The sequence below is a fragment of the Seriola aureovittata genome, chromosome 15 (genome assembly GCF_021018895.1).
Source record: "Seriola aureovittata isolate HTS-2021-v1 ecotype China chromosome 15, ASM2101889v1, whole genome shotgun sequence".
Classification (NCBI taxonomy): domain Eukaryota; kingdom Metazoa; phylum Chordata; class Actinopteri; order Carangiformes; family Carangidae; genus Seriola; species Seriola aureovittata.
In genome coordinates this window covers 14,596,420-14,617,158 of record NC_079378.1, presented here as the reverse complement: position 1 = coordinate 14,617,158, position 20,739 = coordinate 14,596,420, and the positions used below count along the sequence as shown (strand labels likewise).

The following is a 20,739-nucleotide window of genomic DNA, read 5'->3' as shown; positions in this document are numbered from 1 at the left end:
AAATCAGTCAAAAGCAAAAAATGAAACTAAAAATGATAATGACAAAATAAATAATCATATACAGACAATAGAGACAGAGAAATTAGAATGTGCAGGATGTCAGTCTTTTAACGCACAGTGTGATGAAAGTTATCCACCTCTGTGACTCCTGCTGAAGTCTTAGCTCATCTGTTTAATCCTGGGTCCTGCCCTCGGATCAGATCATATTGTAGTTATGAGTCACCAAGTGGAATGTTTTCTCTCAAGCTGACCACAAGTATGAAGTCATCAATGTGAAACGCTAAAGCTCTGGTGTTAGCATTAGCTCATTAAGTCTTATCCAGTGACTCAATCCAGTGAACACATAGTCCATTAGCTCATCAGACTGAGCTGGCTGGTGGGAAATTCATCACTTGTGTCCTGAGAAGAAGTTAAATCTGAGAAAAGTTTGTGCTGAAAAGAACTGATTCCTTAGTAACACTGATGTAACAGAGTGAACAACTAAATAATGTAATTACACTTAAAAAACAAATGTGTGCCATGAAGGAAGCACTTCCTGAGAAAAGACTATAATTCCAGATAGGTGCAAACTCAACAACACATAAACTTCTAACTTTCACTGAATTCATGTCTAAACTGAGTATAAGATTAAAAGTAATGATAATATGCTTTTCATGAGTTGAGACAGTGTGATTGATGCAAAGACGCACAAACAAAACCCACAAAACTGTCATGTGTTTCACTCGTTTATAAAATCTTATTTATTTCTGTGCATTGTATGATCGTAACATCATCACAGGAACAAACTTGGATTTATAGCGAAGATATATCACAAAAGTGTCTGAGGTGACTGTCCTGTCAAACCTTTTTTGCCTAGAAGTGCACATGCAAGCTGATTTCTTACATATGTTGAAGACTATCTCTGAAAAGTGTTTGGTTGTCCGGGCGAGGCCGGTCTCAGCCTGCCAGCATACCTGCAGTTCACGACGGGCCAACCAGGGTAAGTCTCTCTTTGGACTGTGCCAAACTCGATCCTGTGAACCAAAACGTACACGGACACTGATGAACTGCTCTCTACATGAAGCTAGAATCCACTGTGATGTGCAACTTCTTCAGCTCTCACCTGAAGGCAGGGTTGATGCCAATGTTGTCTTGCTGCGGGAGGGCAGGTGTTCGCCTCCTGCGGAAGGAGGATGGAGGAGGGAAATCCTTCTGATACTGAGACTGCATCTCTGTTGTAACTTGTTCATTTTTCAGTGCTGTCAACCCCGTCTGATCATGGTTGCCCTCTTGCTCGTCCTCCCCTGGTTCCCTGTCCCTGCTGCTGCTGTTTCCTCTTCCTGTTTGTCTCGAGGATGTTGGATGACGACAGTGGGACTGCTGCTGCATGCCCTGGGTGAAATGGTCTCCTGATAGGTAATCATAAACTTGTTAAGATTTTCATTTGAAACACAGTAGTTGAATATCGCTGAAACATCTCATCTTTCCGTTTTAAGGAGGCAGCACCAGGAAAAAAATATAAAAACTGTGGTAAAACACCTATCTTAACTATTAACAATCAAAAAGATTCAGTGGCTTTTTCTGCTGTCTTAATCAAAGGCTTATAATTCCTAAATATCTTATGTAAATCCTCCCAGAGTCATTCATTTGCACTGTATGATACTAGTCTTCTTTAATTTGGATAAATGATGTTAAATTATTAAACTATCATACCATTTTATTTATGGACCTATAACGTTATATCCTAATGCCAGACTAAAGGCTACACCCTCATTAGTTTAGCCAGTACTTTGCTCGCAATGTTTAGCAATTAATAATAACATAAAATTGTAAATGGGTCAGTATAATCCTTTTTTTGTTTGTTTTTTTGATACACAAGTGACAGCATTTTTAAGTTTAACCTTATATGGACGTATTTGTGTTATATTTTTTTAAGTATTACTGTATTATTATTATTTCACTCTAATGATAGTGCCTTATTTATATTATGAACAATTAAACCTTTAAATGAAAGAACAAACTCATAAATCACTTCCCCTCATGCACAAACCTTTTCCAAAACACACAAATATATATATATATATATATATATATATCCACTAAACACAACACAGTGCCTGACATGCCCTCTGTCAACACCGAAACACTCCACACAAACCACAAACACAAGTTATCTTAAAACTGATAAGTGGAGTTTACTCTCCAGGCTGAGATAAGACTTCAGACCTTTGCTTCTGTCTTGTTGTGGGATGGGCCTAAAGCAGAAAGCCTCCCGTGACGTGGTCTCCATTTTAGCAGGAGTGTCTGGGTAGAGGAGAAATCCTGGGGAGGATAAAAAAGTGCCTGATTACAGGAAGACAAGGTTTTCCGTTTTGAATGTATATCCTGTAATCAAAGTATTTGTGCATGGTTAAAATGAGACAGTTTAGTTATTGGCATTTTCTTTTTTTAACACACTACTTTGGAGTAATTCCAGCGAACACATCGTCACAGCTGGACTAACCTCACTTAACATCTGCTGAAATCCTTCCAATCAGGCATTTTTATTCTAGTGTTTGAGCTGGAAAACCCCCAGACCAGTTCTCTATCCTTGTTTAAATTATAAGAATTGGCGGTGTAGGTCATGGCTCATTAAGGCCCATTTACTTTAACCGCAGAGTAAAAATAATAACTGTAATGACAATGACACTAAATACTGTATTGATAAATGTGATATAAATATAATGTTTTATTTTCCACTGAAGCAAAATTACAGACATAGTGCTAATTTCGGATATTTTAGTTATTCTCATTAGTGTGAACCTCGACATTCTGTCCACTATGCATAGACTTCACTATTTAAATACATGGTGAAGAAAACTTTTCCCACCTGAACCACAACATATTTAATCAGAATAATCTGATCTCAGAACATCACAAACTTTGGTCTGACTCTGGGACAAAAGAGCAGTTAACCTTTACCTGCCACCGTCGGCAGCTCCCCCCTGTAGGGTCGACTTCGCTGAAAGAATTCATGGTGGCAACGTGGGTGTCGTCCGTTGGCATTTTCAATGAACATTTTGTCTGTCGGCTCCTCGCTGTCCTGTTGGCTCACTGGCATCACCAGCAGCTCTGAATCTTTGGTGTCTGGTCCAACAAGTACTGTAAAAAATGACCACAGCTTTAGTGTATTCAGTAGTTGCAGAAAGAAAGAAACCTTAAAAGTGTCACAGTTTTTATGTCTTTCAAATAACAGCCAGTATAAAGCCTGAGACAGCTCTGAGGAGAGTTACTGTTTTGCTTACCTTACATGTAGAAAAAACACAAGATGTGGTACACTTCTGTAGTCTCCCTATACTGTCTACAATTCTCTGTACTGTGTGTATGTGTTTGTGTGTGTGCGTCAGGCAATATACAGAGCTACTTAAAGCTTGTTTACGGCAGTAGTCATGGCATCCTATTCTTCTGCAGTGACTGGCAGATACAGTAGTTACCAACTGAGACAAAAAAGCAGCCGGACCACCAACAGAGAGCTGAAACTCTGCAGCGGCTGCTTGCACAGACAGTTTTAAAGGGGAAACATAGTCGGGTATTAAAGGGCTTGCAGCAGGGCTGTATTAAAGGCAGTATTAAAGAGCTGATTAAACTGGGGAGAAAAAAAAAAAGACTCAATGTGAGCTGAGCCTTGTTTCCGAGGTAACATGTCTAAAAGGTCACGACTTGCAACAGTGACTCATGTAAGATGTACAGTAGCAAGTATGATGATGATAAAATAGATCTCACTGCAGTTGTGTTTAGTCACACACACCACAACACAAAAAAGAAAATGAAAACATGTTGTCTATTCAGTGGTTGCCCAGGAGCATTTGGCCCACTCTCAGCAATGCACTGTGCCTCCCAGTTTTCAGCTGGCATAAATCCCAACTATATTTCTTTCACATTAGATAGTCTGTTTTGTCCAGTAACTTCTCAGTGGGGAGATTTATACTTGTGAATGTCCAATGAATCATTATACCTAATGCAACCCAAGGTATTCTGTTGTGTGAATGTTCCTGCGAACTTGCAAGTCAATTTCATTACAATACTGTGGTTTATGTGTGTTGTGGGCTGAGGGAGGTAAGACATTATTTTAACATTATCGCATACTTTCTCTATTGTGCGTGCATATTTTCATGAGAGTGTGTGAGAGCTATTTTGAATGATATCCTACTGTGCATCATGTACAGTGATAGCTCGTAGTAAGATAACAGATAAGGTTCGTATCTTTCAAAAAACAAATCTCATTCACAATTTAGGTTTAAGTCCATACAAAAAATCCCTGCAAAACATAGCAGAAACAAAATATACACATTTTATAATCTATAAACTTGCTTTTGGTAGGTAGAGGGTTTCTTTGAGTGTTATATCTACTAATGCTATTATCACCTGAGGGAAGCACACTATTGAACAACTACATATTTATCATTGCTGTCTTGGACAGGGCATGCTCCAACTCATACTCCAACTCATACTCCAACTCATACTCCAACTCATACTCCAACTCATACTCCAACTCATACTCTTTAGAGGAACTTGATTCAAACTTAAAAATGTGCAGCTTCTTTGGGTGATATGTGTTCCTCTATTCAAAATGTTGATACCGTTTATACGTTTTAGGATGTCGTAACTTTTGTCATATTCTCATGAACATGATCAACGAAGAACAACACATTTTAGAAACATCTATTGCATGGAGTAGATGATCTGATTAGATTGTGGTGAGACTTGCTGCATACATATTCAACTTACTCTGAAATTATACAACTGACTGACTTACATTTATCACCCAACATTCAACTTTTAACTATTTTCAGTTCTTTCACAACAACTAACCCTCAATTCCTTTCAGCACTTTCACTTCCACTGACACTAAGTTAAAAAACACTTTAACTTTATTTAGCGCTTACACTTTAAATGAAACTTAAACTCTTTTCAGGATTTTTTATTTAGCTGCCACTTAGGCTTCTCTCATTACTCCCACTTTTAACTCTTTCATTGCCTCCGATTCATTTGCTTTCAATGATAAGCCTCGCTGGATATTATATGTTTTTCTAATAATAAATAAATCCCACGAATGATCAAAAACACCAATAAACTGTCTGTTTTGGCAAAGCTTGAAAAAAACATTCTTCTGGGCTGTAGACCTCCTTTGTTATCCAAAAATGTTTGAACTGGGTGACATGTTCCTTTAATACAGTGACCATGGGTGCTATAGTTTATTTACAATGAATCCTTTGTGCAATATCACACATGTGTAATCTGTGGCTCTAGTCTAGTTACAGTGCCCAAGTGTTTTTAGGAAATTACTTAGCCTTTTTTAAAAATAGAAGAAGTATTACTTAGTTTTGGTCTTTTCATTGAATTTGTTGACAATAGAAAATATAGGCTACAACTTAAACTATTAGCTTATAATGGTCCAGACTATGTAATTATTTTTTTCATTATGGCAAACTTTGCACTCATTTTTGCACGCGCCAGCAGGAGTCTCTCGTTCCCATAGTAACAAGCCTTCATTTAGAGCCGTATGTAGCCTGAGTTAGCACCACAGTCTCTGCCGACAGCTTTGTTGCGTCTAAAACTAAGCTCTAACTGCTTTCTTTTTGCGACGGACGGTGTTTTCTATGTCAACTGATAAGTCACTAAGAAGTCGAAGCGACGTTATATTCGAATATTTTAAATTAAAAGGTAAGAGAAGCAGCGTGGAGCTCGTCGTATAACCTAGCCGAACTTTCTCTGTCAGAGACTCTGCTGTTTCAGTGTCCGGAAGTTCTGTGGGGGAAAAGTGAGAAAGGCATGAAAAAAAGGAGCTGGAAGGAACTTCTGACAAATTTTCTCCGAGCACAGTGAAACACTGTTTTCTCTCGTTAAACCTGCGGAGGGGACAGAAGACGCGTTTTGCCGTATTTATCTAATAACTGGCTGTGTGTATTAATCTATCGATGGGTCTGCCGACGCTGGAGTTTAGTGATTCTTTCCTGGACAGTCCGGAGTTCAGAGAGCGACTGCAGTGCCATGAGATAGAGCTGGAGCGCACCAACAGGTTTATAAAAGACCTCATCAAAGATGGAAACATGCTCATAACTGCCCTTAGAAGTAAGTACACGTTGTTTCATCACTTGTTTTTCGGCGTAAAAATGCGTTTTACACAAAGTTACACAAACAGCAGCTGCCTGATAACGGGGTAACCTAAGGCCATCAAATCAGATAGAGCCACTGTGCTGAGTTTAGCCCACATTACACTTAGTTAATAGTCTTTACATTGACTTGTGTTTGGTGGTATTAACAGCACAGTTAGATAGGTAGTCACAGTGATATGCATAGGCCACTGTGTTGATATAATGTTACAAGCACAGACATTTTAATTTAGTGCCACTCTCTGGTAAGGCACCATTTATAAAGGGTTTTAAAAACTGTAATTAATGGTTAACAAATCTTGTGGACAATCCTGCTACATGACAGAATGGTTTTTTAGCTCTTTAATTCCTGGGCTGCAGGACATCTGGACCAAAATCCATGTATAAACCTCTTATTAACGTTTACAACTACAGATTTATTATGGTTTAACAATTTGACTCACATTGAGTTTGACTAGCTGTAGTAGTTTACATGAGGAAAGAATAACAAAATGTTAAATGCCTATGGTAAGAGCGGTTTTCATTGCAAAGTAATAAAATGGCTGTGTGTTTCTATTCAGTTAAATGTTTTACACTTTGTAGTAAGTCATCAGGTTTGCATTTCTCTATTTCTGTTTAGCCATTAGGGTAAAAGTTATAAATGTTAATGAATCATTAATAAAAGGTTCTACAATAATCCATCAAGTCTGCAGATGTAAATATTAATCAAACCAATAATTCAACAATAGCTCTGGGTCCACTGACATGTATTAAGGTGCACAGTATTGTAATCACTAATGTATGAGAATGGGGATTGTTTTGAATTGTATTTTCTCTCCGGTCAAAAATGTATCATTGCTTTTCAATGATCAGATAACAACATACTTACATACTTAATAACTGACCACAAAGAGAGGTATTTATTTATTACCTTCTTATGACAATAGAAAGGGGCATGCTGGAAAGGTGGATGTTTAACTGCTGCACAGTTTGACTGTGGCTGTCATACTCATACGCTGATGAAAACAGGTACCTCCCATTTGTTTGGAACTTCTTTTGATCAGGTTTAAGATCTCACACACCTACGCTTTGTGGCTGCCTGTGGTTTGTTTCACTCACCTGCTGGTTGAAGTCATCAGTGTAAACACTGCTGCTGTCTGCCATACACACACAATATGCTGTGCTTGACAACTGAAACAACAGGATCACTTCGTTGTTAACATGAACAGGTCATACAGTGTACAGAGCACGAGCTTATCATTCACCAGCACCAGCTAAATAGGATATTACTATGATGCAATGCCGTTGTTATTTGTGATATGCTAACATTTATTACCTTTACTGACTGGAAATTCTGTTCTCATTGGAAAGCATTTTCAAAATCTGGAGTTTTCAGTGTGTTCATCTCAAATGTGTGTGTTTTAGTCAGTTGTCAGTTTACAATGCAGTGGTGTGATTGAAATAATGCCTTACAGCAGCTGGTATACAGACCAGTGTTACGGGTATGTGGGTGAGAGAATGCTAGCTTGTGATGCCAAGCGTTTGTGCACTTTAGAGAGTAAAATGCGGTATTAAATCCTGTTATTGAAGTGTTATTTGGACACGTAAACACTATTTTATGAGAGTAAGGCTAAGCAGAGTTGGCTGCAGGGTGCGGCAGTTTGTGTACATCAGATGACTTTGACACCTCATGTCTAAGCAGTGGATGCTATGCAAGAGCTTTGTAATTAATAGTTCATTACAATGATGTCGTTTTTTGCTTTGTAAGGAAATGGGAGCACTGCATTGTGTTGAACCAATACTGGCAGTATGCAAACTTATGCCAAGGTCATTCTTGTGCATAATATGGAAATAGTGAACTTATAAATAAGAAGATTGTTATGTTCATTGTGACTGAATGAAATTCTCTCTGTTTTTCCATCAGGTCTTTCTCTTGCTGTTCAGCGCTTCTCTCAGTCTCTACAGGAGTTCCAGTTTGAATGTATTGGAGATGCTGAGACTGATGATGAGGTCAATATAGGTGAGGTGAAAATGCCCCTAATGATCTAGAACATTAGGAGCTAAGAATGCAAAGTATGTCATATATGATGAGTCTTTCCACACTTGTGTATATGGTGTATAATTTCCCCCACAGCTCAGTCCTTAAAGGAGTTCTCTCAGCTCTTGAGCACCATGGAAGAGGAGAGAAAACGACTGGTAAGAAAAAACATTTGTTTGTATGTATGTGTATGAACAGATTTTGTTGTATATTTTTAAAGATAAAATAAGGAAAGTTTAAAAATTGAGGACCTTTTATTGGTTGCGACTTTGAAAAGGGGTGTTTTTAAGTTATAATTGTATAAATTACACTGTATTTTACACAAAAAAGGTATGCTTATTGCTTTAAAACTTTATTGATCACATTTGGGAGTCTAAACGTTTTCAGAGATACTTGAAAAACAGCTGGACATGGACATTTATTCTATACATTTTTAACATTTTCACACCTTTCCCTTTCTCTGCACACCATCCTCATCTGCATAAAATGCATATGTAGTGTATGTTTTAATTTATTCTGTTGGAAATAGAAACCTCAGACTTCTGAAGGGCCATTAAACCAAAAACCCCTTCTTAACCAAATTATCACCAAAGTCTAAACCAACAGCTTCCTTTGTCCACAAGTAGTTTTCCCATCTCTCTGTCTCTGCTTATTGAAGCTGACTCAACACAGAGCAACACTCAACAACTGAAAGTTTCAAAGTTACAGTTTTTGTCAGTAACCTTCATTCAATGCATCTTACTGGGTTCTGGGTTGCTTGTGCCTTAATCTGGTTTTCCCACAAGTGTGATTCATACATTGAAAACTTTGTGCCAGTAGCTGTGAAAAAACATCTTTGACTCAGAGACCCTCCATCAACCAGACGCCTTTGTGTGGGAGTGACTGGAGTCTGGCACAGTCTGTGTGTGTAGGCAAATCCTCTGTGCATGTTCAGTGTACAGTATGTGCATAGTATGCTAACTTATGTATAGCCCTGTGTGTGCGTGTGTGTGTGTGTGTGTGCGTGCGTGTGTGTGTGTGTGTGTGTGTGTGTGTGTGCCTTTGTGACTTTGTGCATGGTCTAGTTACAGAGGAACCATGTGGAACCTATTCTGCCAATTCCCCTGTGAGACTGAGCACAGCCATGACTGCCTGGGAAAGTCCATAAAAGGGTCCTGTGTGTGTTGTGTCTGTTCTTTCTGTGTGTGTGTGTGTGTGTGTGTGTGTGTGTGTGTGTGTGTGTGTGTGTGTGTTGTATGCTTTTCCGCTAGGAGTAGCACCACTGCAACACTGCTGATAGGTCTGAACTTCTAATAATACCATCATTATTAAGTTAAAGGGCAATTCCAGCAAATGGGTTCCTGAGAAATACCTACCTGTTCAACCCGGGAGGGACTATTGACAATGCCCATCATTCTCTTCGTTTTCAGTTTCACCCCCCTTATTGTAATGTGCTAAAAAAGAAAGAACATACAAAGAAAGCAGACCTTTCTTCGGGTGCTGGTGCAGCTCTAAACTGAAGTGAAAGTGAAGTCATGATGCAGGGCGGGGAAGTTATTTACAGTATAATACTTAAATCAACTGGACGGAACAAAGCGAGACGTCACAGAGACTTGCAATATATAGACTCATGACTGAAGAGGACCGAGACCAAAGATAAACACCAGAGCTCTGATAACCACTGCTTGATCTCAGGCCACAACATCAACCATAAGTTTCTCATACTCACTGTACAGTCTGCTACAAAGATATTTCCACAATTGTACAATGTTTATTTTAGGTTTGGAAATTTCTGGTGAAATTTGTTAGACACGGTTTCACAAAAGTAAAGATTGATTTATCGTAGACAGACTTGGCCGAATTGTTGTGAAATTCTGTGCATCTGCCCTACCTAACTTGTGTTAATAGTATTTGCATCTAGATTTTTTTTCCTGTGAATTCAATAACAACTATACACAAAATCTATAAATCTCTAGTTAACTGAAATACCAGATGAGATCATCATGAAATAGATAAAGTAAATCTCTGCCTTAGCTTTACTTATATACAACAAATTTGTGAAGATGGCAAGACATTGAGATCATGTTAATGTCCTCATTGATATATTTTGAAAGAAATTTGTCAGGAAATGTGTCTCTTTAAGACAAAATTGTCATAAAAATCTATTGAGTAAAACACTGAAGTCATCACTGCAAGGACTGAGCAGCTGTCTTATTTTTACTGCTCATTTTAGTATTTGCTGTTATGACAAACTGAGCAGACTGTTGTGTTTTTTCCCTCTCTCAGATCCAGAACGCTGATGACGTGCTGATCTCACCGCTCGAGAGGTTTCGTAAGGAGCAGATTGGAGCTGTTAAGGTATACCTGCAGTTGTTGGAATTAAAGGGTAACATGAAAGCTGCACAGGTTATTAACACAAAGTAGCTGAACCAGCTAATTTTTGCTTTGAAGTTTTTACATATAAGAAGCACAAGGGATGTTCAGATCCTCACACCGTCTCTGCTGAGGTTTTAACCAGGCCAGTATGTGAAGCTCAATTCATTAAACTTGTCAGTAGTTATCTAACACTGTGGGTGGTGATCAGTCAGGTCATCCTGCTGTGGTCCGGTCCCGGTCGGTCTCTCAGTCAGTGGTCAGAGAATCCAGTTTGTTCAGATAAACGATGGATCACAGTCCAGTGTCAGGAGCAAGGTCATGGGAACGGACGCTGGAAGGCAAGACAGGGAACTCGTCACAGACAGATAGTTGAACTCAGTTAGGCAGTGTAAACACAAAGTGAGTCTGGTGTCTTGTTTCAGCAGCTGCCTCACGTCTTCCAATTCAGTTTTTCTCATTTTTTTTCCTTTGCTCTCTTTTTAGACAGAAATAGGGGCAGAGATAGCAGTGTTATGCAGTGGGCAGGGTTTAAAAAAATAGAACTGGTCACGGCTAAAACTAATCCTGAAAGTGAAATCATAGCTCGTTTGTCAGCGTTAATCGAAGCGACTCCTGTAGAATGTAGCAGGAGTGTGTGAGCAGTACATCCTCACACTGCTGTTGTTGTGCTAGAAAGAGGGGTTGGACATGTGGGGTTTGTAGCTGCAGCTGTTTTAGAAAAGAGCTGTCGTCCTAAATATTTTGGCAGAGTCCCTTCATTTAGATTATTAATGGTCCCACTGCACTTCGTCATAGCTTTTTGGAATGTTAGTTTACCCCAAAATCCCTCCTGAGTTTTTGTCACTTTTGAAACAAAACAAATGCAGGATGTTGTGCAGATATTGGATGCTGTGATCTCACTACAGATATGTGGCATTTTGGTATTTTGAGCCAAAGCAGCAAACTGTAGGAAAGGCAATGTCAGTGTTTTGGTCCATCAGTAACTAAAATATCTTGACAGCTATTGGACGCAGTGACATGAAGTTCGGTATAGACATCTGTGGTGCCGACAGGATAAAACTTACCGACTTTGGTGAGCCCCTGATGTTTCCTCTAGCACCACCATGAGGTTGACGTTTGTGATTCAGAGGGAAATGTCTTAACAATTATGGGATGGATTACCACGATGTTATACAACAGATAGTTGTAGACAGCTATTCTTCTCTTCTGGCTGTAATCTAGTCTTGTTCTTGATGTCAGTCTCATTTGACATTGTTTAGTGCTAATTAGCAAATGTTTGCATGCTAATAGGATAAATAAAGGTGCTAAACATGGTAAAAGTTACACCTGCTTGTCGGCTCTTTGTGTTGTTGCTTTTATTTATTTACTTATTAGTTTCTGTACAGTTGGACTGGGTATCAAAAACTTTTTGAGTATTGACTGAATTGTGTCAGAAGTACAGTAGTAGCATTGAAAACTATAAAGTCCTGAAAACTGTTTTGAAATGACCAGTTAGATTCTTGTGTGTTTTACCTATTTATATATTTAGTGATTGAGATCATTTATGATTTTAACATTGCTATTTTTACACCAATTCCGTTTATTTTATTAAATTATTAAGGCCTTGTGTGGCTGCACTTGTTGCAATAACAATAAATACTATTGCATTTGAGAAATTTATGAACAATTTATTTTTAAATGTATGAAAAGTCCCACTGAAACATATGCAAAGGGCTTGGGGAAAAGACATACAGTTTTCAAGTAGTGTAAGTGTGATCATGTCCTCCCCCTGTCTTCCCCAGGAGGGAAAGAAGCAGTTTGACAAGGAGACAGAAAGGTACTACTCTGTTCTGGAGAAACACCTCAGCCTGTCCTCCAAAAAGAAGGAATCACAGCTACACGAGGTAAACTGTCAGATTCCTAGAAAACACACACCTAGTTCATCCCACATGTGTTAGATAACATAAAGTACTGTAAGTGTATTGTGGTTTTGTTGCAGGCTGACTCACAGATGAGTAAGGACAGGCAGGTTTTTTATGATGCATCACTGCAGTATGTCTTCAAGATCCAAGAAGTGCAGGAGAGAAAGAAGTTTGAATTTGTGGAGCCGGTGAGTTCACATACACACATTATGGTCATGTATTTTATATCACTTTAGTGCAAGTCATTATTTGTAATACAGAAGGTTTTGTCAGTATCAGCCTTCTACCTTCTTGTGTCGAGTTGAGTTCATACAGACATGATCATGGAAAGGCAGCTAAGCCAGATTCTGAAAAACACACATTACACACACTGTTTGGTCAGTGATGAAAATGTTTTAATGATACATATCAGTAAAGCCCACTTCCTGTTGCTGTAGCAGCACTTCCTGCATGGAGATCTCTTCCGCCTGACAGAGATGGAAATTCTTTGTTGTAAAGTAAACAAGGGTAGAAAATCAACAGGCAGGGTTGGGGTTTTTTTTTCACCTACAGAGGCTATTTTTGTTGATTGAGCAGTTGACTGACAATCATTCTTATGTAATCCTCTCATTATACTTTAACCTACCAAGCCCCCATCTAACATTTTTCCTGCGGATTTCTCCCTCTGCTCTTCAGCTATTAGCCTTCCTGCAGGGTTTGTTTACATTCTACCATGAGGGCTACGAGCTGGCCAGTGAGTTTGAACCCTACAAGCAGCAACTTCAGTTCAACCTGCAGAATGTAAGTGTGTGTTTGCTGCAAACCTGTGGACCAAAGGTGGGCCTGATATCACTTGTAAATAGTATTTTTAACTAGTTTATTCCATCTGATCTACCTGCCTCTTAAGCCGTTATGAAAAGGTATTTCAAAGTCAATTTCAGATGCATTTGGCACTACCTGTGCCTAAGTGGAAACCTCACACACCTGGTGCTTCAACCACGGCTTGAACCAGGCTTTGTCTTGCACAGACTCACATATTTTACTGCCTCAATAGTTCACACTTTGTTCACTATCAACCCTTTCAGTTAGCCCTTCAGTTTTTCCTTTAATTTCTGGAAAAATAAAATCCAGTTTACTTTTGCATTTTAGTGCAAACTTGTACATCATTGTTGCAGCCTCATAGTTTGGGGTCACCTTTTTAAAAATGCAAATGAGAAATCAATGTATGGCTTGGATTTACAAAAGAAATTTTTTAATTAATTTTTTAAAAAGATTTTGTATTTTTTCATACAAATATGTATGCAAGCCTCCTTTCAACACATGTTTTTGTTGTTAAGGCTCGCAATAACTTTGAAAGTACTCGTGCTGAGGTTGAGCGGCTGATGAAGAGGATCCGATCAGCAGAAGAAGACTTCAAAGCCCCCAGCTGCTTTACCATGGAGGGATATCTGTATATACAGGAGAAACGTGAGATATACAGAAATCATATTTTTCTTTATCTCACTTACACTGTCTAGAAAATCAAACTCAAGTGCAGCTGCATGAAAATGTGTGTCACGTATTGTAGGTCCCTTGGGCAGCGTGTGGACCAGATACTACTGTACTTATGAAAAAAGCTCCAAGATGTTCACCATGAGCAACACAGAGGCCAGACCAGCCAGCAGACAGGTAACAGTCTCAAAACAGTCCCTACTAACTGCTTTATCATGTGCTGCTAATGCAGCTTTGACAGAAACAAAAAGACATGGATTACTTACCTCAAGCTATTTGAGTTCATTTTTGTAGTATTTTGACACAAATTGAAAAGTGGGAAGTACAAGTGTCAGCAGAGTAGTTGAGGGGCTAAAACATGCAAAAACACCAATATGAAGTAATGAGTTAAGTTCATTATGTTTCTTTGCTACAATATCAAAAGCTCAGTGAGAATCCTTATAAGACTTTAATGCCACATATCATGGCATATTGCAAAAACATCTCCCTGTTAACAGAATGGCGTGGTGAATGGCACACCAGAGATGTTCAGGCTGCGTTCGTGTGTCAGAAGGAAGACTGATTCAATCGACAAACGCTTCTGCTTCGACATAGAGGTGACTGAGAGGTGAGAGGGAAAGATGACTGAGAGGCTGTGTTTATAACACACAACTGTCTGTATAATATAAAATACGGCTACTGTTGGATTGTGCTCCGGTAAAATGATCTCTCTTTCTCTACAGACATGGCGTCATCACCCTACAAGCGCTCTCTGAGGCCAACAGGCGGCTGTGGATGGAGGCAATGGATGGAAAAGAACCTGTATGAATATATACATCATTAAAGAGTAACAATAATAGAGTATCACCAGGAAGACATGTAGGCTGCATAGAAAAGGTGTTCAAATTGTGACTTAAAGTTAGGCGTCATAATTTCATCTTTTGTCAGTGAAACTGGCTTTTTATGAAGCTTTACAGCAAGTAATGCAAACACAGGTTTACATTATTACATATATTAAGTAAAACTTTTTAATTTATCTCTATTTTTATCCTTCTTTCCTCAGATCTACACTCTTCCTTCTTTACTTAGCAAAAAGGAGGAGAGTAAGTAACTCGATTTATTCTTAAATGGTTTATTCCTCTATTATTTGTTATTCAGCAATTAAATTCATATTTGTTTTTTGTTTTACAGCCTTTCTCAATGAAGCAGGTTTCAGCTTTGTTAAGAAGTGTATTGAGCTGGTGGAAACAAGAGGTATTCCTCCTTCATAAAGTGTTTATGATTATAATCAAGCTGATTCTTATCAGTATTCTTAAGTACTGTAATTACAGTGTTGCTTCACCAAGTTTATTTAAACACGTCTGTATGTGTGTGTAGGCATTACCACCCTGGGACTGTACAGAATTGGAGGAGTCAACTCCAAAGTGCAGCGGCTGATGACGAGTGTGTTTGGTAAGGTGTATAATGTTCTTCCTTGCATGGGGAAACTTTGATCCAGCACAATCAGGTACAATCAAACAGTAAATAAGAAAAATGTGTAACTATAGATGAATCATGATCTTTCTACTTTCCTGTAGCGGCCACAGCTCCTTCTGACATGCAGCTGGATGCAGACGCATGGGACAACAAGACCATCACCAGTGGCCTAAAGAATTATTTCAGGTAACATACTGTATAGTACAAAACATTCTGTCTGAATAACACCTCCCATGAATCATGAATTCATGATTTCTAATGTGCATACAGGTGTCTGGCAGAACCAGTACTGACCTACAGACTGCATAAAGAATTCATCAAGGCTGCAAGTAAGAGCTGCCTCCTTCAGAACACAAAGAATTTACTGCCTCATGCTGCATTATATGTCATGTACACAGAAGCAGAGTATCTCAATCCCTCACCACCCCTGAATCATATCCCTTTCTTTGTTTCACAGAGTACGATGACCAGAAGTATAGAGTGAGAGCCATTCATGCTCTAGTTCACAAACTCCCAGAAAAAAACAGAGCAATGTTGGACCTCTTAACCAACCACCTCTTCAAGTATGTGTATATCACATCCTCTGCTTTTATAGTTGAGCATCAGGAAAGTGTTGAATATTTTCCTAAAATATTTGTTAAAATGCAAGAACGTCATCCTCATGCCATTTAATCCTTTTTGGCTTTATTACAAACATCTGACAGTCAATTTGTGGACAAAGTTGGCAAAAAAGGCAAAATTTAAAACAAAAATAAATTACAATTAAACACCGAAGAGTGAAATCCATTCATGAAAAGAATCCTAGCACAGATTACAGTTAAAATTTCATTAAATTGACACCTTTTAACAAATGTTTATTTGCTTTAGCTGCACAAATCTCGAATTATCACGAATAAGTATGATTGAAAATACATTAATATTGATATGTTTATAATATGCTGATAGATAAACTAGTAGGAGTACGTGAACTGAACTTGGATTATGATCACTTTTTGAATAAGATTGTGTTTCTGTTTTGTTTAACAGTTTTTATTAACACTTCATCTCTTATTTCCCCTTTAGATGATATAGGACATATTAAAAATACATGCTTATTGTGTGTGTGTGTGTGTGTGACTGTGTGCGTGCGTGCGTGTGTGTGTGCAGGGTGTCCTCTCACAGTGACCAAAACCTGATGACTGTGTCCAACTTGGGAATGATCTTTGGCCCAACGTTGATGAGGTCACAGGAAGAGACGGTGGCCGCCATGATGAACATCAAGTTTCAGAACATTGTGGTGGAGATTATCATTGAAAACCACGACAAGGTATGCATGCTCACACACACACACACACACACACACACACACACACAAACACACACACACACACACACACACACACACACACACACACACACACACACACAACTTACAGACATGTATACTGTATGTCCCTGTCAGATCTTTGGTGAGGCTCCAGACCTGTCTGTGCCGTTACCTCCGGCTCCGTCCTCTCGGTCGACTCCTCGGAGGAACAAGGCCATCTGTCTGTCATCTGGAAAGAGGAAGGCTCGTCTCTACCCTCCTGCTCTCTGCCTGGCAGACAACGACAGTGAGTCTCCCTGCAGCCTGCAGCTCCTGTATCTCATCATATATCCTACCAACAGTGGTGGACAGTAACAAAGTACACTGGTCCGTAGACCGTTCAGCAGTGTTTGAGCAGGATCCTTGATGTCGTCATTGTCATTCAGTCTCTGTATTATGTAATGTGTTTCCATTTCTTCATCCAGGTGACACATTCAGTAGCAGCCCCAGCACAACTCCGATGGGCAGCCAAGAATCTCTGTCCTCACACTCCTCTGAAAAGAACGGACTGTCTCAGACCTCTCCTCCGTCCTCTCCTGCTGCTGAGCCCAGCTCGTCCTCCGCAGCGCCTGCATCTCCTCCTGCGGCTTCCTCCTGTTCCCCCTCCCACAACTCCTCAAATGGGAAGGATCAGAAACCCCAGACAGACAGCGTCGCCTCCCCTCAGCTCATGCCTTCCTCATCCTCCTGGACTTCCTCCCAGCCCACTCCAGCCCAGCAGACTTCCTCTGTGTCCTCCTCCACATCCTCTTTACTCTCTGCAGAGAGAAGTTTGTCTGTCAGAGGAAACTCCACTGCCTCCTTGTCTTCTGTTAAAGAGTCAAGATCTCCTTCCAGAGCCTCCACATCCACCGCCTCCACCCAGCACGCTTCAGTGGACTGTGCCTCCTCTCTCAGAGAGGGTCAGCCTGTTCAGAGAGTGTCGTCTGTCTCTTCTCTGAAGAGCATTCATTCGGTGGATCAAAGAAATGCGACCAGCACATCTTCCACTGTCACAGAAACCAGAGTGACAGATTCTACTTCTCCTGCTCGGCCACACAGGACTGCTTACAGGACCGCCTCCTCCTCCTCATCGTCTTCCTCTTCATTGTTTCCCTACCAACTTTCTACATCTTCCTCTCTCACCTCCCTACACATCTCTGAGGGTGCCTACATTTGTTTTTAATTGCAAAAATATCAAGATGAACTTGTAGGTGGTGCAGTGTGGTGACAGCATGAAATGTTTAAATATCTGTCACTCTGTCAGCTGTTTATGCTTAATTCTGATTTATTGTGTTTTGTCTCAGATTACAAAAGCTGTCACGGATCAGTACAGAGTCTCATGTCGCTGGACCCACGAGATGCAACACACAGACATAAACCTTCACACATCCGGTGTGGCTCTGATATGACTGCGAAACTCTCTGCAACTACATCCAGCAATGGTTACCAGAGGCCTGGATCACTGTGAGTGTCAGTCTCAGAGTCATACAGTGCTTTGCCTTTGATCTGTGCTCTCAGAGAAGGAAAAGACACATAGGCCCTGTTCACACCTGGCATTAACATGTGTCTTCACTGATCTGATCACAAGTGGTCAGCTCTAAGTACATCAGTTCTCACCTGGCATTAAAATGCATCTCCACATGTTCAGTGATAACAGTCACAGTTAAAAGATAAATATATTATAGCTTTGGTCAGCAGCACAGTGTGACTGCATACACTGTATATCCCTAAAGTCTGAGTTAGATCTTTGTTTTATTCAGTGATGTGGTGGTGACATCATCGGGTCTGTTAGATGTAGGTGATGTAGGTCTTCACCACTCTACAATATAATAAGCCATTTGAAATAGTTATATCTTAATATTTTCAGTTCATTATAAAACTGTGGAGGGAATAATTAGTCCGTGGCAGAGGACGTCAGTTGAGTATGCGGTTCTTCACATCATTCACCCGATAGGGATCTTAACACCAGGTCTGAACGGGGCCATAGATCTCAGTTCATGCATAGTTTAGCCCTGGAGAAACCAAGAGCCCATGGATAACAGTCATCTAATTTTGACACATTTTAAACATATTTTAAACTGGCTCATCTCAGACATCATTGGTCTGATTTCAGGAATGATTACTTGTTTCTGAAGGAGAAAGCTGTTTCGTTTTTTATGCTGAGAGTGTTTTCAATACTGACATAGTCACTCTCTCAATTAAAAACTGGATATTATCCCAGGAAATGTACTCAGTGGTATGTACTGGAGCTTACAATTTTGTGTTTGTGTGTTACAGGTTATCGAGCAGACTACCACAACGTGAGAGTTCGGTATTCTCCTCAGCGTTAGACATATGTTCCTCAGGAAGGTACATTGTTTTTTAGGTTGTTTGTGGCACAAACCTTTTAGTCTTGAAGTCATCGAAGCCTAAAGTCTACTCAAGCAAAGAAAAACATATTGATCCACAAAATCCTCCCTACCTCACTTGCTAAATCACTATTTTATTTTTGTCTCCTAGGGAAGCAAAAGCTCTCTACTCCTGTGAGGCAGAGCACAGCCATGAGCTCAGTTTTCCACAGGGGGCGCTGTTCTCAAATGGTAAGAAAACCACTCAGGGGTTTCAGTCCCCGAGGAATCTTTGGTTCCATTCACACCTGATACTGAAATGTGTTTTTCCATATCCATTGTCAGGTTTTAATGAAGTACTAGGTGTTCAGGGGCCACATTTGTAAAAGTGTGTTTTAATTTTAGAGCTGCTGTTTCATCAAAATAGTCACTGATTATTTTTTCTGTCAGGCGGCTAATCAACTGGTTTAGCACAAACTCTCTTACAATCTTCATTTATTCCTGATAATAACCTCATGTAATCTCTTGTATTTCTTAACTTTGAGTGTTCATAGTGTTTCCATCAAACTGTTAAATTAATGAAAATAAAGTTAGGTCAAACATTTTTAGATGTAGATGTTAATTGACTTCTTCCAAGGATTCTCTGAAGAATACATAATGATTTTGTATGGTTGATGGTTTTTGTATGGTTGTACTTATCATGTAGTGTATGTTGTATATTCACATAGCCAGCAGGAAATTAAAATCTTCTTAGAAGTTGTAGAGAAATTTCAATGTCTTAAGAAGACTGTGGGTCCCTGTGCTAGATTGTTTTATGTATGAATCTCTTTGCTTACTTGCTGAGTTGAGCTGTTTGTGTCTGCAGTGTATCCGTCTGTGGAACCAGGTTGGCTTCAGGCGACTTACAACGGCAGGACAGGCCTCATACCTGAAAACTACATCACCTACATCTAACAGACCTGATGATGTCACCACCGCATCACTGAATAACACAAAGATCTAACTCAAACTTTAGGGATCTACAGTGGATACAGTAACACTCTGTGCTGCTGACCAAAGCTATAATATATTTATCTTTTAACTGTGACTGTTATCACTGAACAGTATGTATATCAGACTACTGTAGCTGGATCTGAATGATGTATGTACTGTATGTATAGCTGACTACTATATCTGAACTATGTTATGTGTTATTAAGCAGCTTGTAATACACTAGATGTTAATGTCTGACTTGTTGGCTTCACTTTATCAACATTATCAGCTCCTTCTCCATGTTTGTGTTCAGCCATCTTGCTGAGAATCATGAGAAAACTACGAGAGGTGTCTTCAAGGTACATGTGAACAGTATTTTTCTATCAATCTTGGTAATTTATGTGTTTGTAAATAATCATATTATATTATAACTGTCCAGAGATTAAGTGCTCACACTTCTGTACTGGAGCAGTATGAACTGTATCGTTTCATAACTCCTTCATTTTACTATCTGTCAAATGTCATGCTGCCTAAATAAAGGACAAATACTTTCCATAAAACCACAAGTTTGTATCTGTAGATTCGCTTTATGTTTAGTCTTATTTTATTATTTTGTATGTGTATTATGTATTAATTATTTGCTCAAGAAAAAAATTGCAAATTTCTTAATTATTATTTGTTTCTGAGGTCACCGCAGCTTTCAATACAGATATCCATTGTACCATATGCCAACGTGCAAAACATACTACATTTGATTAATCATTCACATTGACACTGTATTTCA

At 39.3% G+C, this 20,739-nt stretch overlaps 2 protein-coding genes across 3 annotated transcripts; one reads left to right on the top strand and one right to left on the bottom strand.

Annotated features, from left to right (window-relative positions):
• Window positions 1–707: 707 nt before the first annotated feature.
• On the bottom strand, window positions 708–3,539 carry si:dkeyp-69c1.9 (uncharacterized). 2 transcript variants are annotated; one of them, XM_056397774.1, is made up of 5 exons: window positions 3,264–3,539; window positions 2,941–3,120; window positions 2,206–2,301; window positions 1,103–1,371; window positions 708–1,013 (listed from the first exon to the last, which is right to left on the bottom strand). In XM_056397774.1, the coding sequence occupies exons 2-5, from the start codon at window positions 3,022–3,024 to the stop codon at window positions 896–898; spliced, it is 567 nt and encodes a 188-aa protein (XP_056253749.1). In that variant the 5' UTR covers window positions 3,025–3,120; window positions 3,264–3,539; the 3' UTR covers window positions 708–895. The 2 variants fall into 2 exon arrangements, with proteins under 2 accessions (XP_056253749.1, XP_056253748.1); XM_056397773.1 differs by having other exon boundaries at window positions 1,103–1,388; window positions 3,264–3,528.
• A 2,015-nt stretch (window positions 3,540–5,554) lies between these two features.
• LOC130182343 (rho GTPase-activating protein 42-like) lies at window positions 5,555–20,539 on the top strand. Its single transcript, XM_056397186.1, has 24 exons — window positions 5,555–6,090; window positions 8,035–8,130; window positions 8,245–8,306; window positions 10,414–10,485; window positions 12,285–12,386; window positions 12,482–12,592; window positions 13,080–13,184; window positions 13,721–13,850; window positions 13,951–14,051; window positions 14,372–14,481; window positions 14,597–14,675; window positions 14,917–14,956; window positions 15,045–15,107; window positions 15,231–15,305; window positions 15,431–15,515; window positions 15,600–15,658; window positions 15,787–15,892; window positions 16,476–16,635; window positions 16,771–16,921; window positions 17,100–17,819; window positions 17,961–18,120; window positions 18,934–19,005; window positions 19,156–19,235; window positions 19,849–20,539. The coding sequence occupies exons 1-24, from the start codon at window positions 5,937–5,939 to the stop codon at window positions 19,935–19,937; spliced, it is 2,982 nt and encodes a 993-aa protein (XP_056253161.1). The 5' UTR covers window positions 5,555–5,936; the 3' UTR covers window positions 19,938–20,539.
• Window positions 20,540–20,739: the final 200 nt, after the last annotated feature.

Coding starts and splice junctions, on each gene's coding strand:
- si:dkeyp-69c1.9 (XM_056397773.1), bottom strand. CDS start 3,079: ATGCCAGTGAGCCAACAGGACAGCGAGGAGCCGACAGACAAAATGTTC. Junction 2,302..2,940: donor GGAGCTGCCGACGGTGGCAG/GTAAAGGTTAAC, acceptor TATCCTCCCCAG/GATTTCTCCTCTACCCAGAC. Junction 1,389..2,205: donor ACAACAAGACAGAAGCAAAG/GTCTGAAGTCTT, acceptor ATTACCTATCAG/GAGACCATTTCACCCAGGGC.
- LOC130182343 (XM_056397186.1), top strand. CDS start 5,937: ATGGGTCTGCCGACGCTGGAGTTTAGTGATTCTTTCCTGGACAGTCCG. Junction 12,593..13,079: donor AGTTTGAATTTGTGGAGCCG/GTGAGTTCACAT, acceptor TCTGCTCTTCAG/CTATTAGCCTTCCTGCAGGG. Junction 15,108..15,230: donor TGAGCTGGTGGAAACAAGAG/GTATTCCTCCTT, acceptor ATGTGTGTGTAG/GCATTACCACCCTGGGACTG.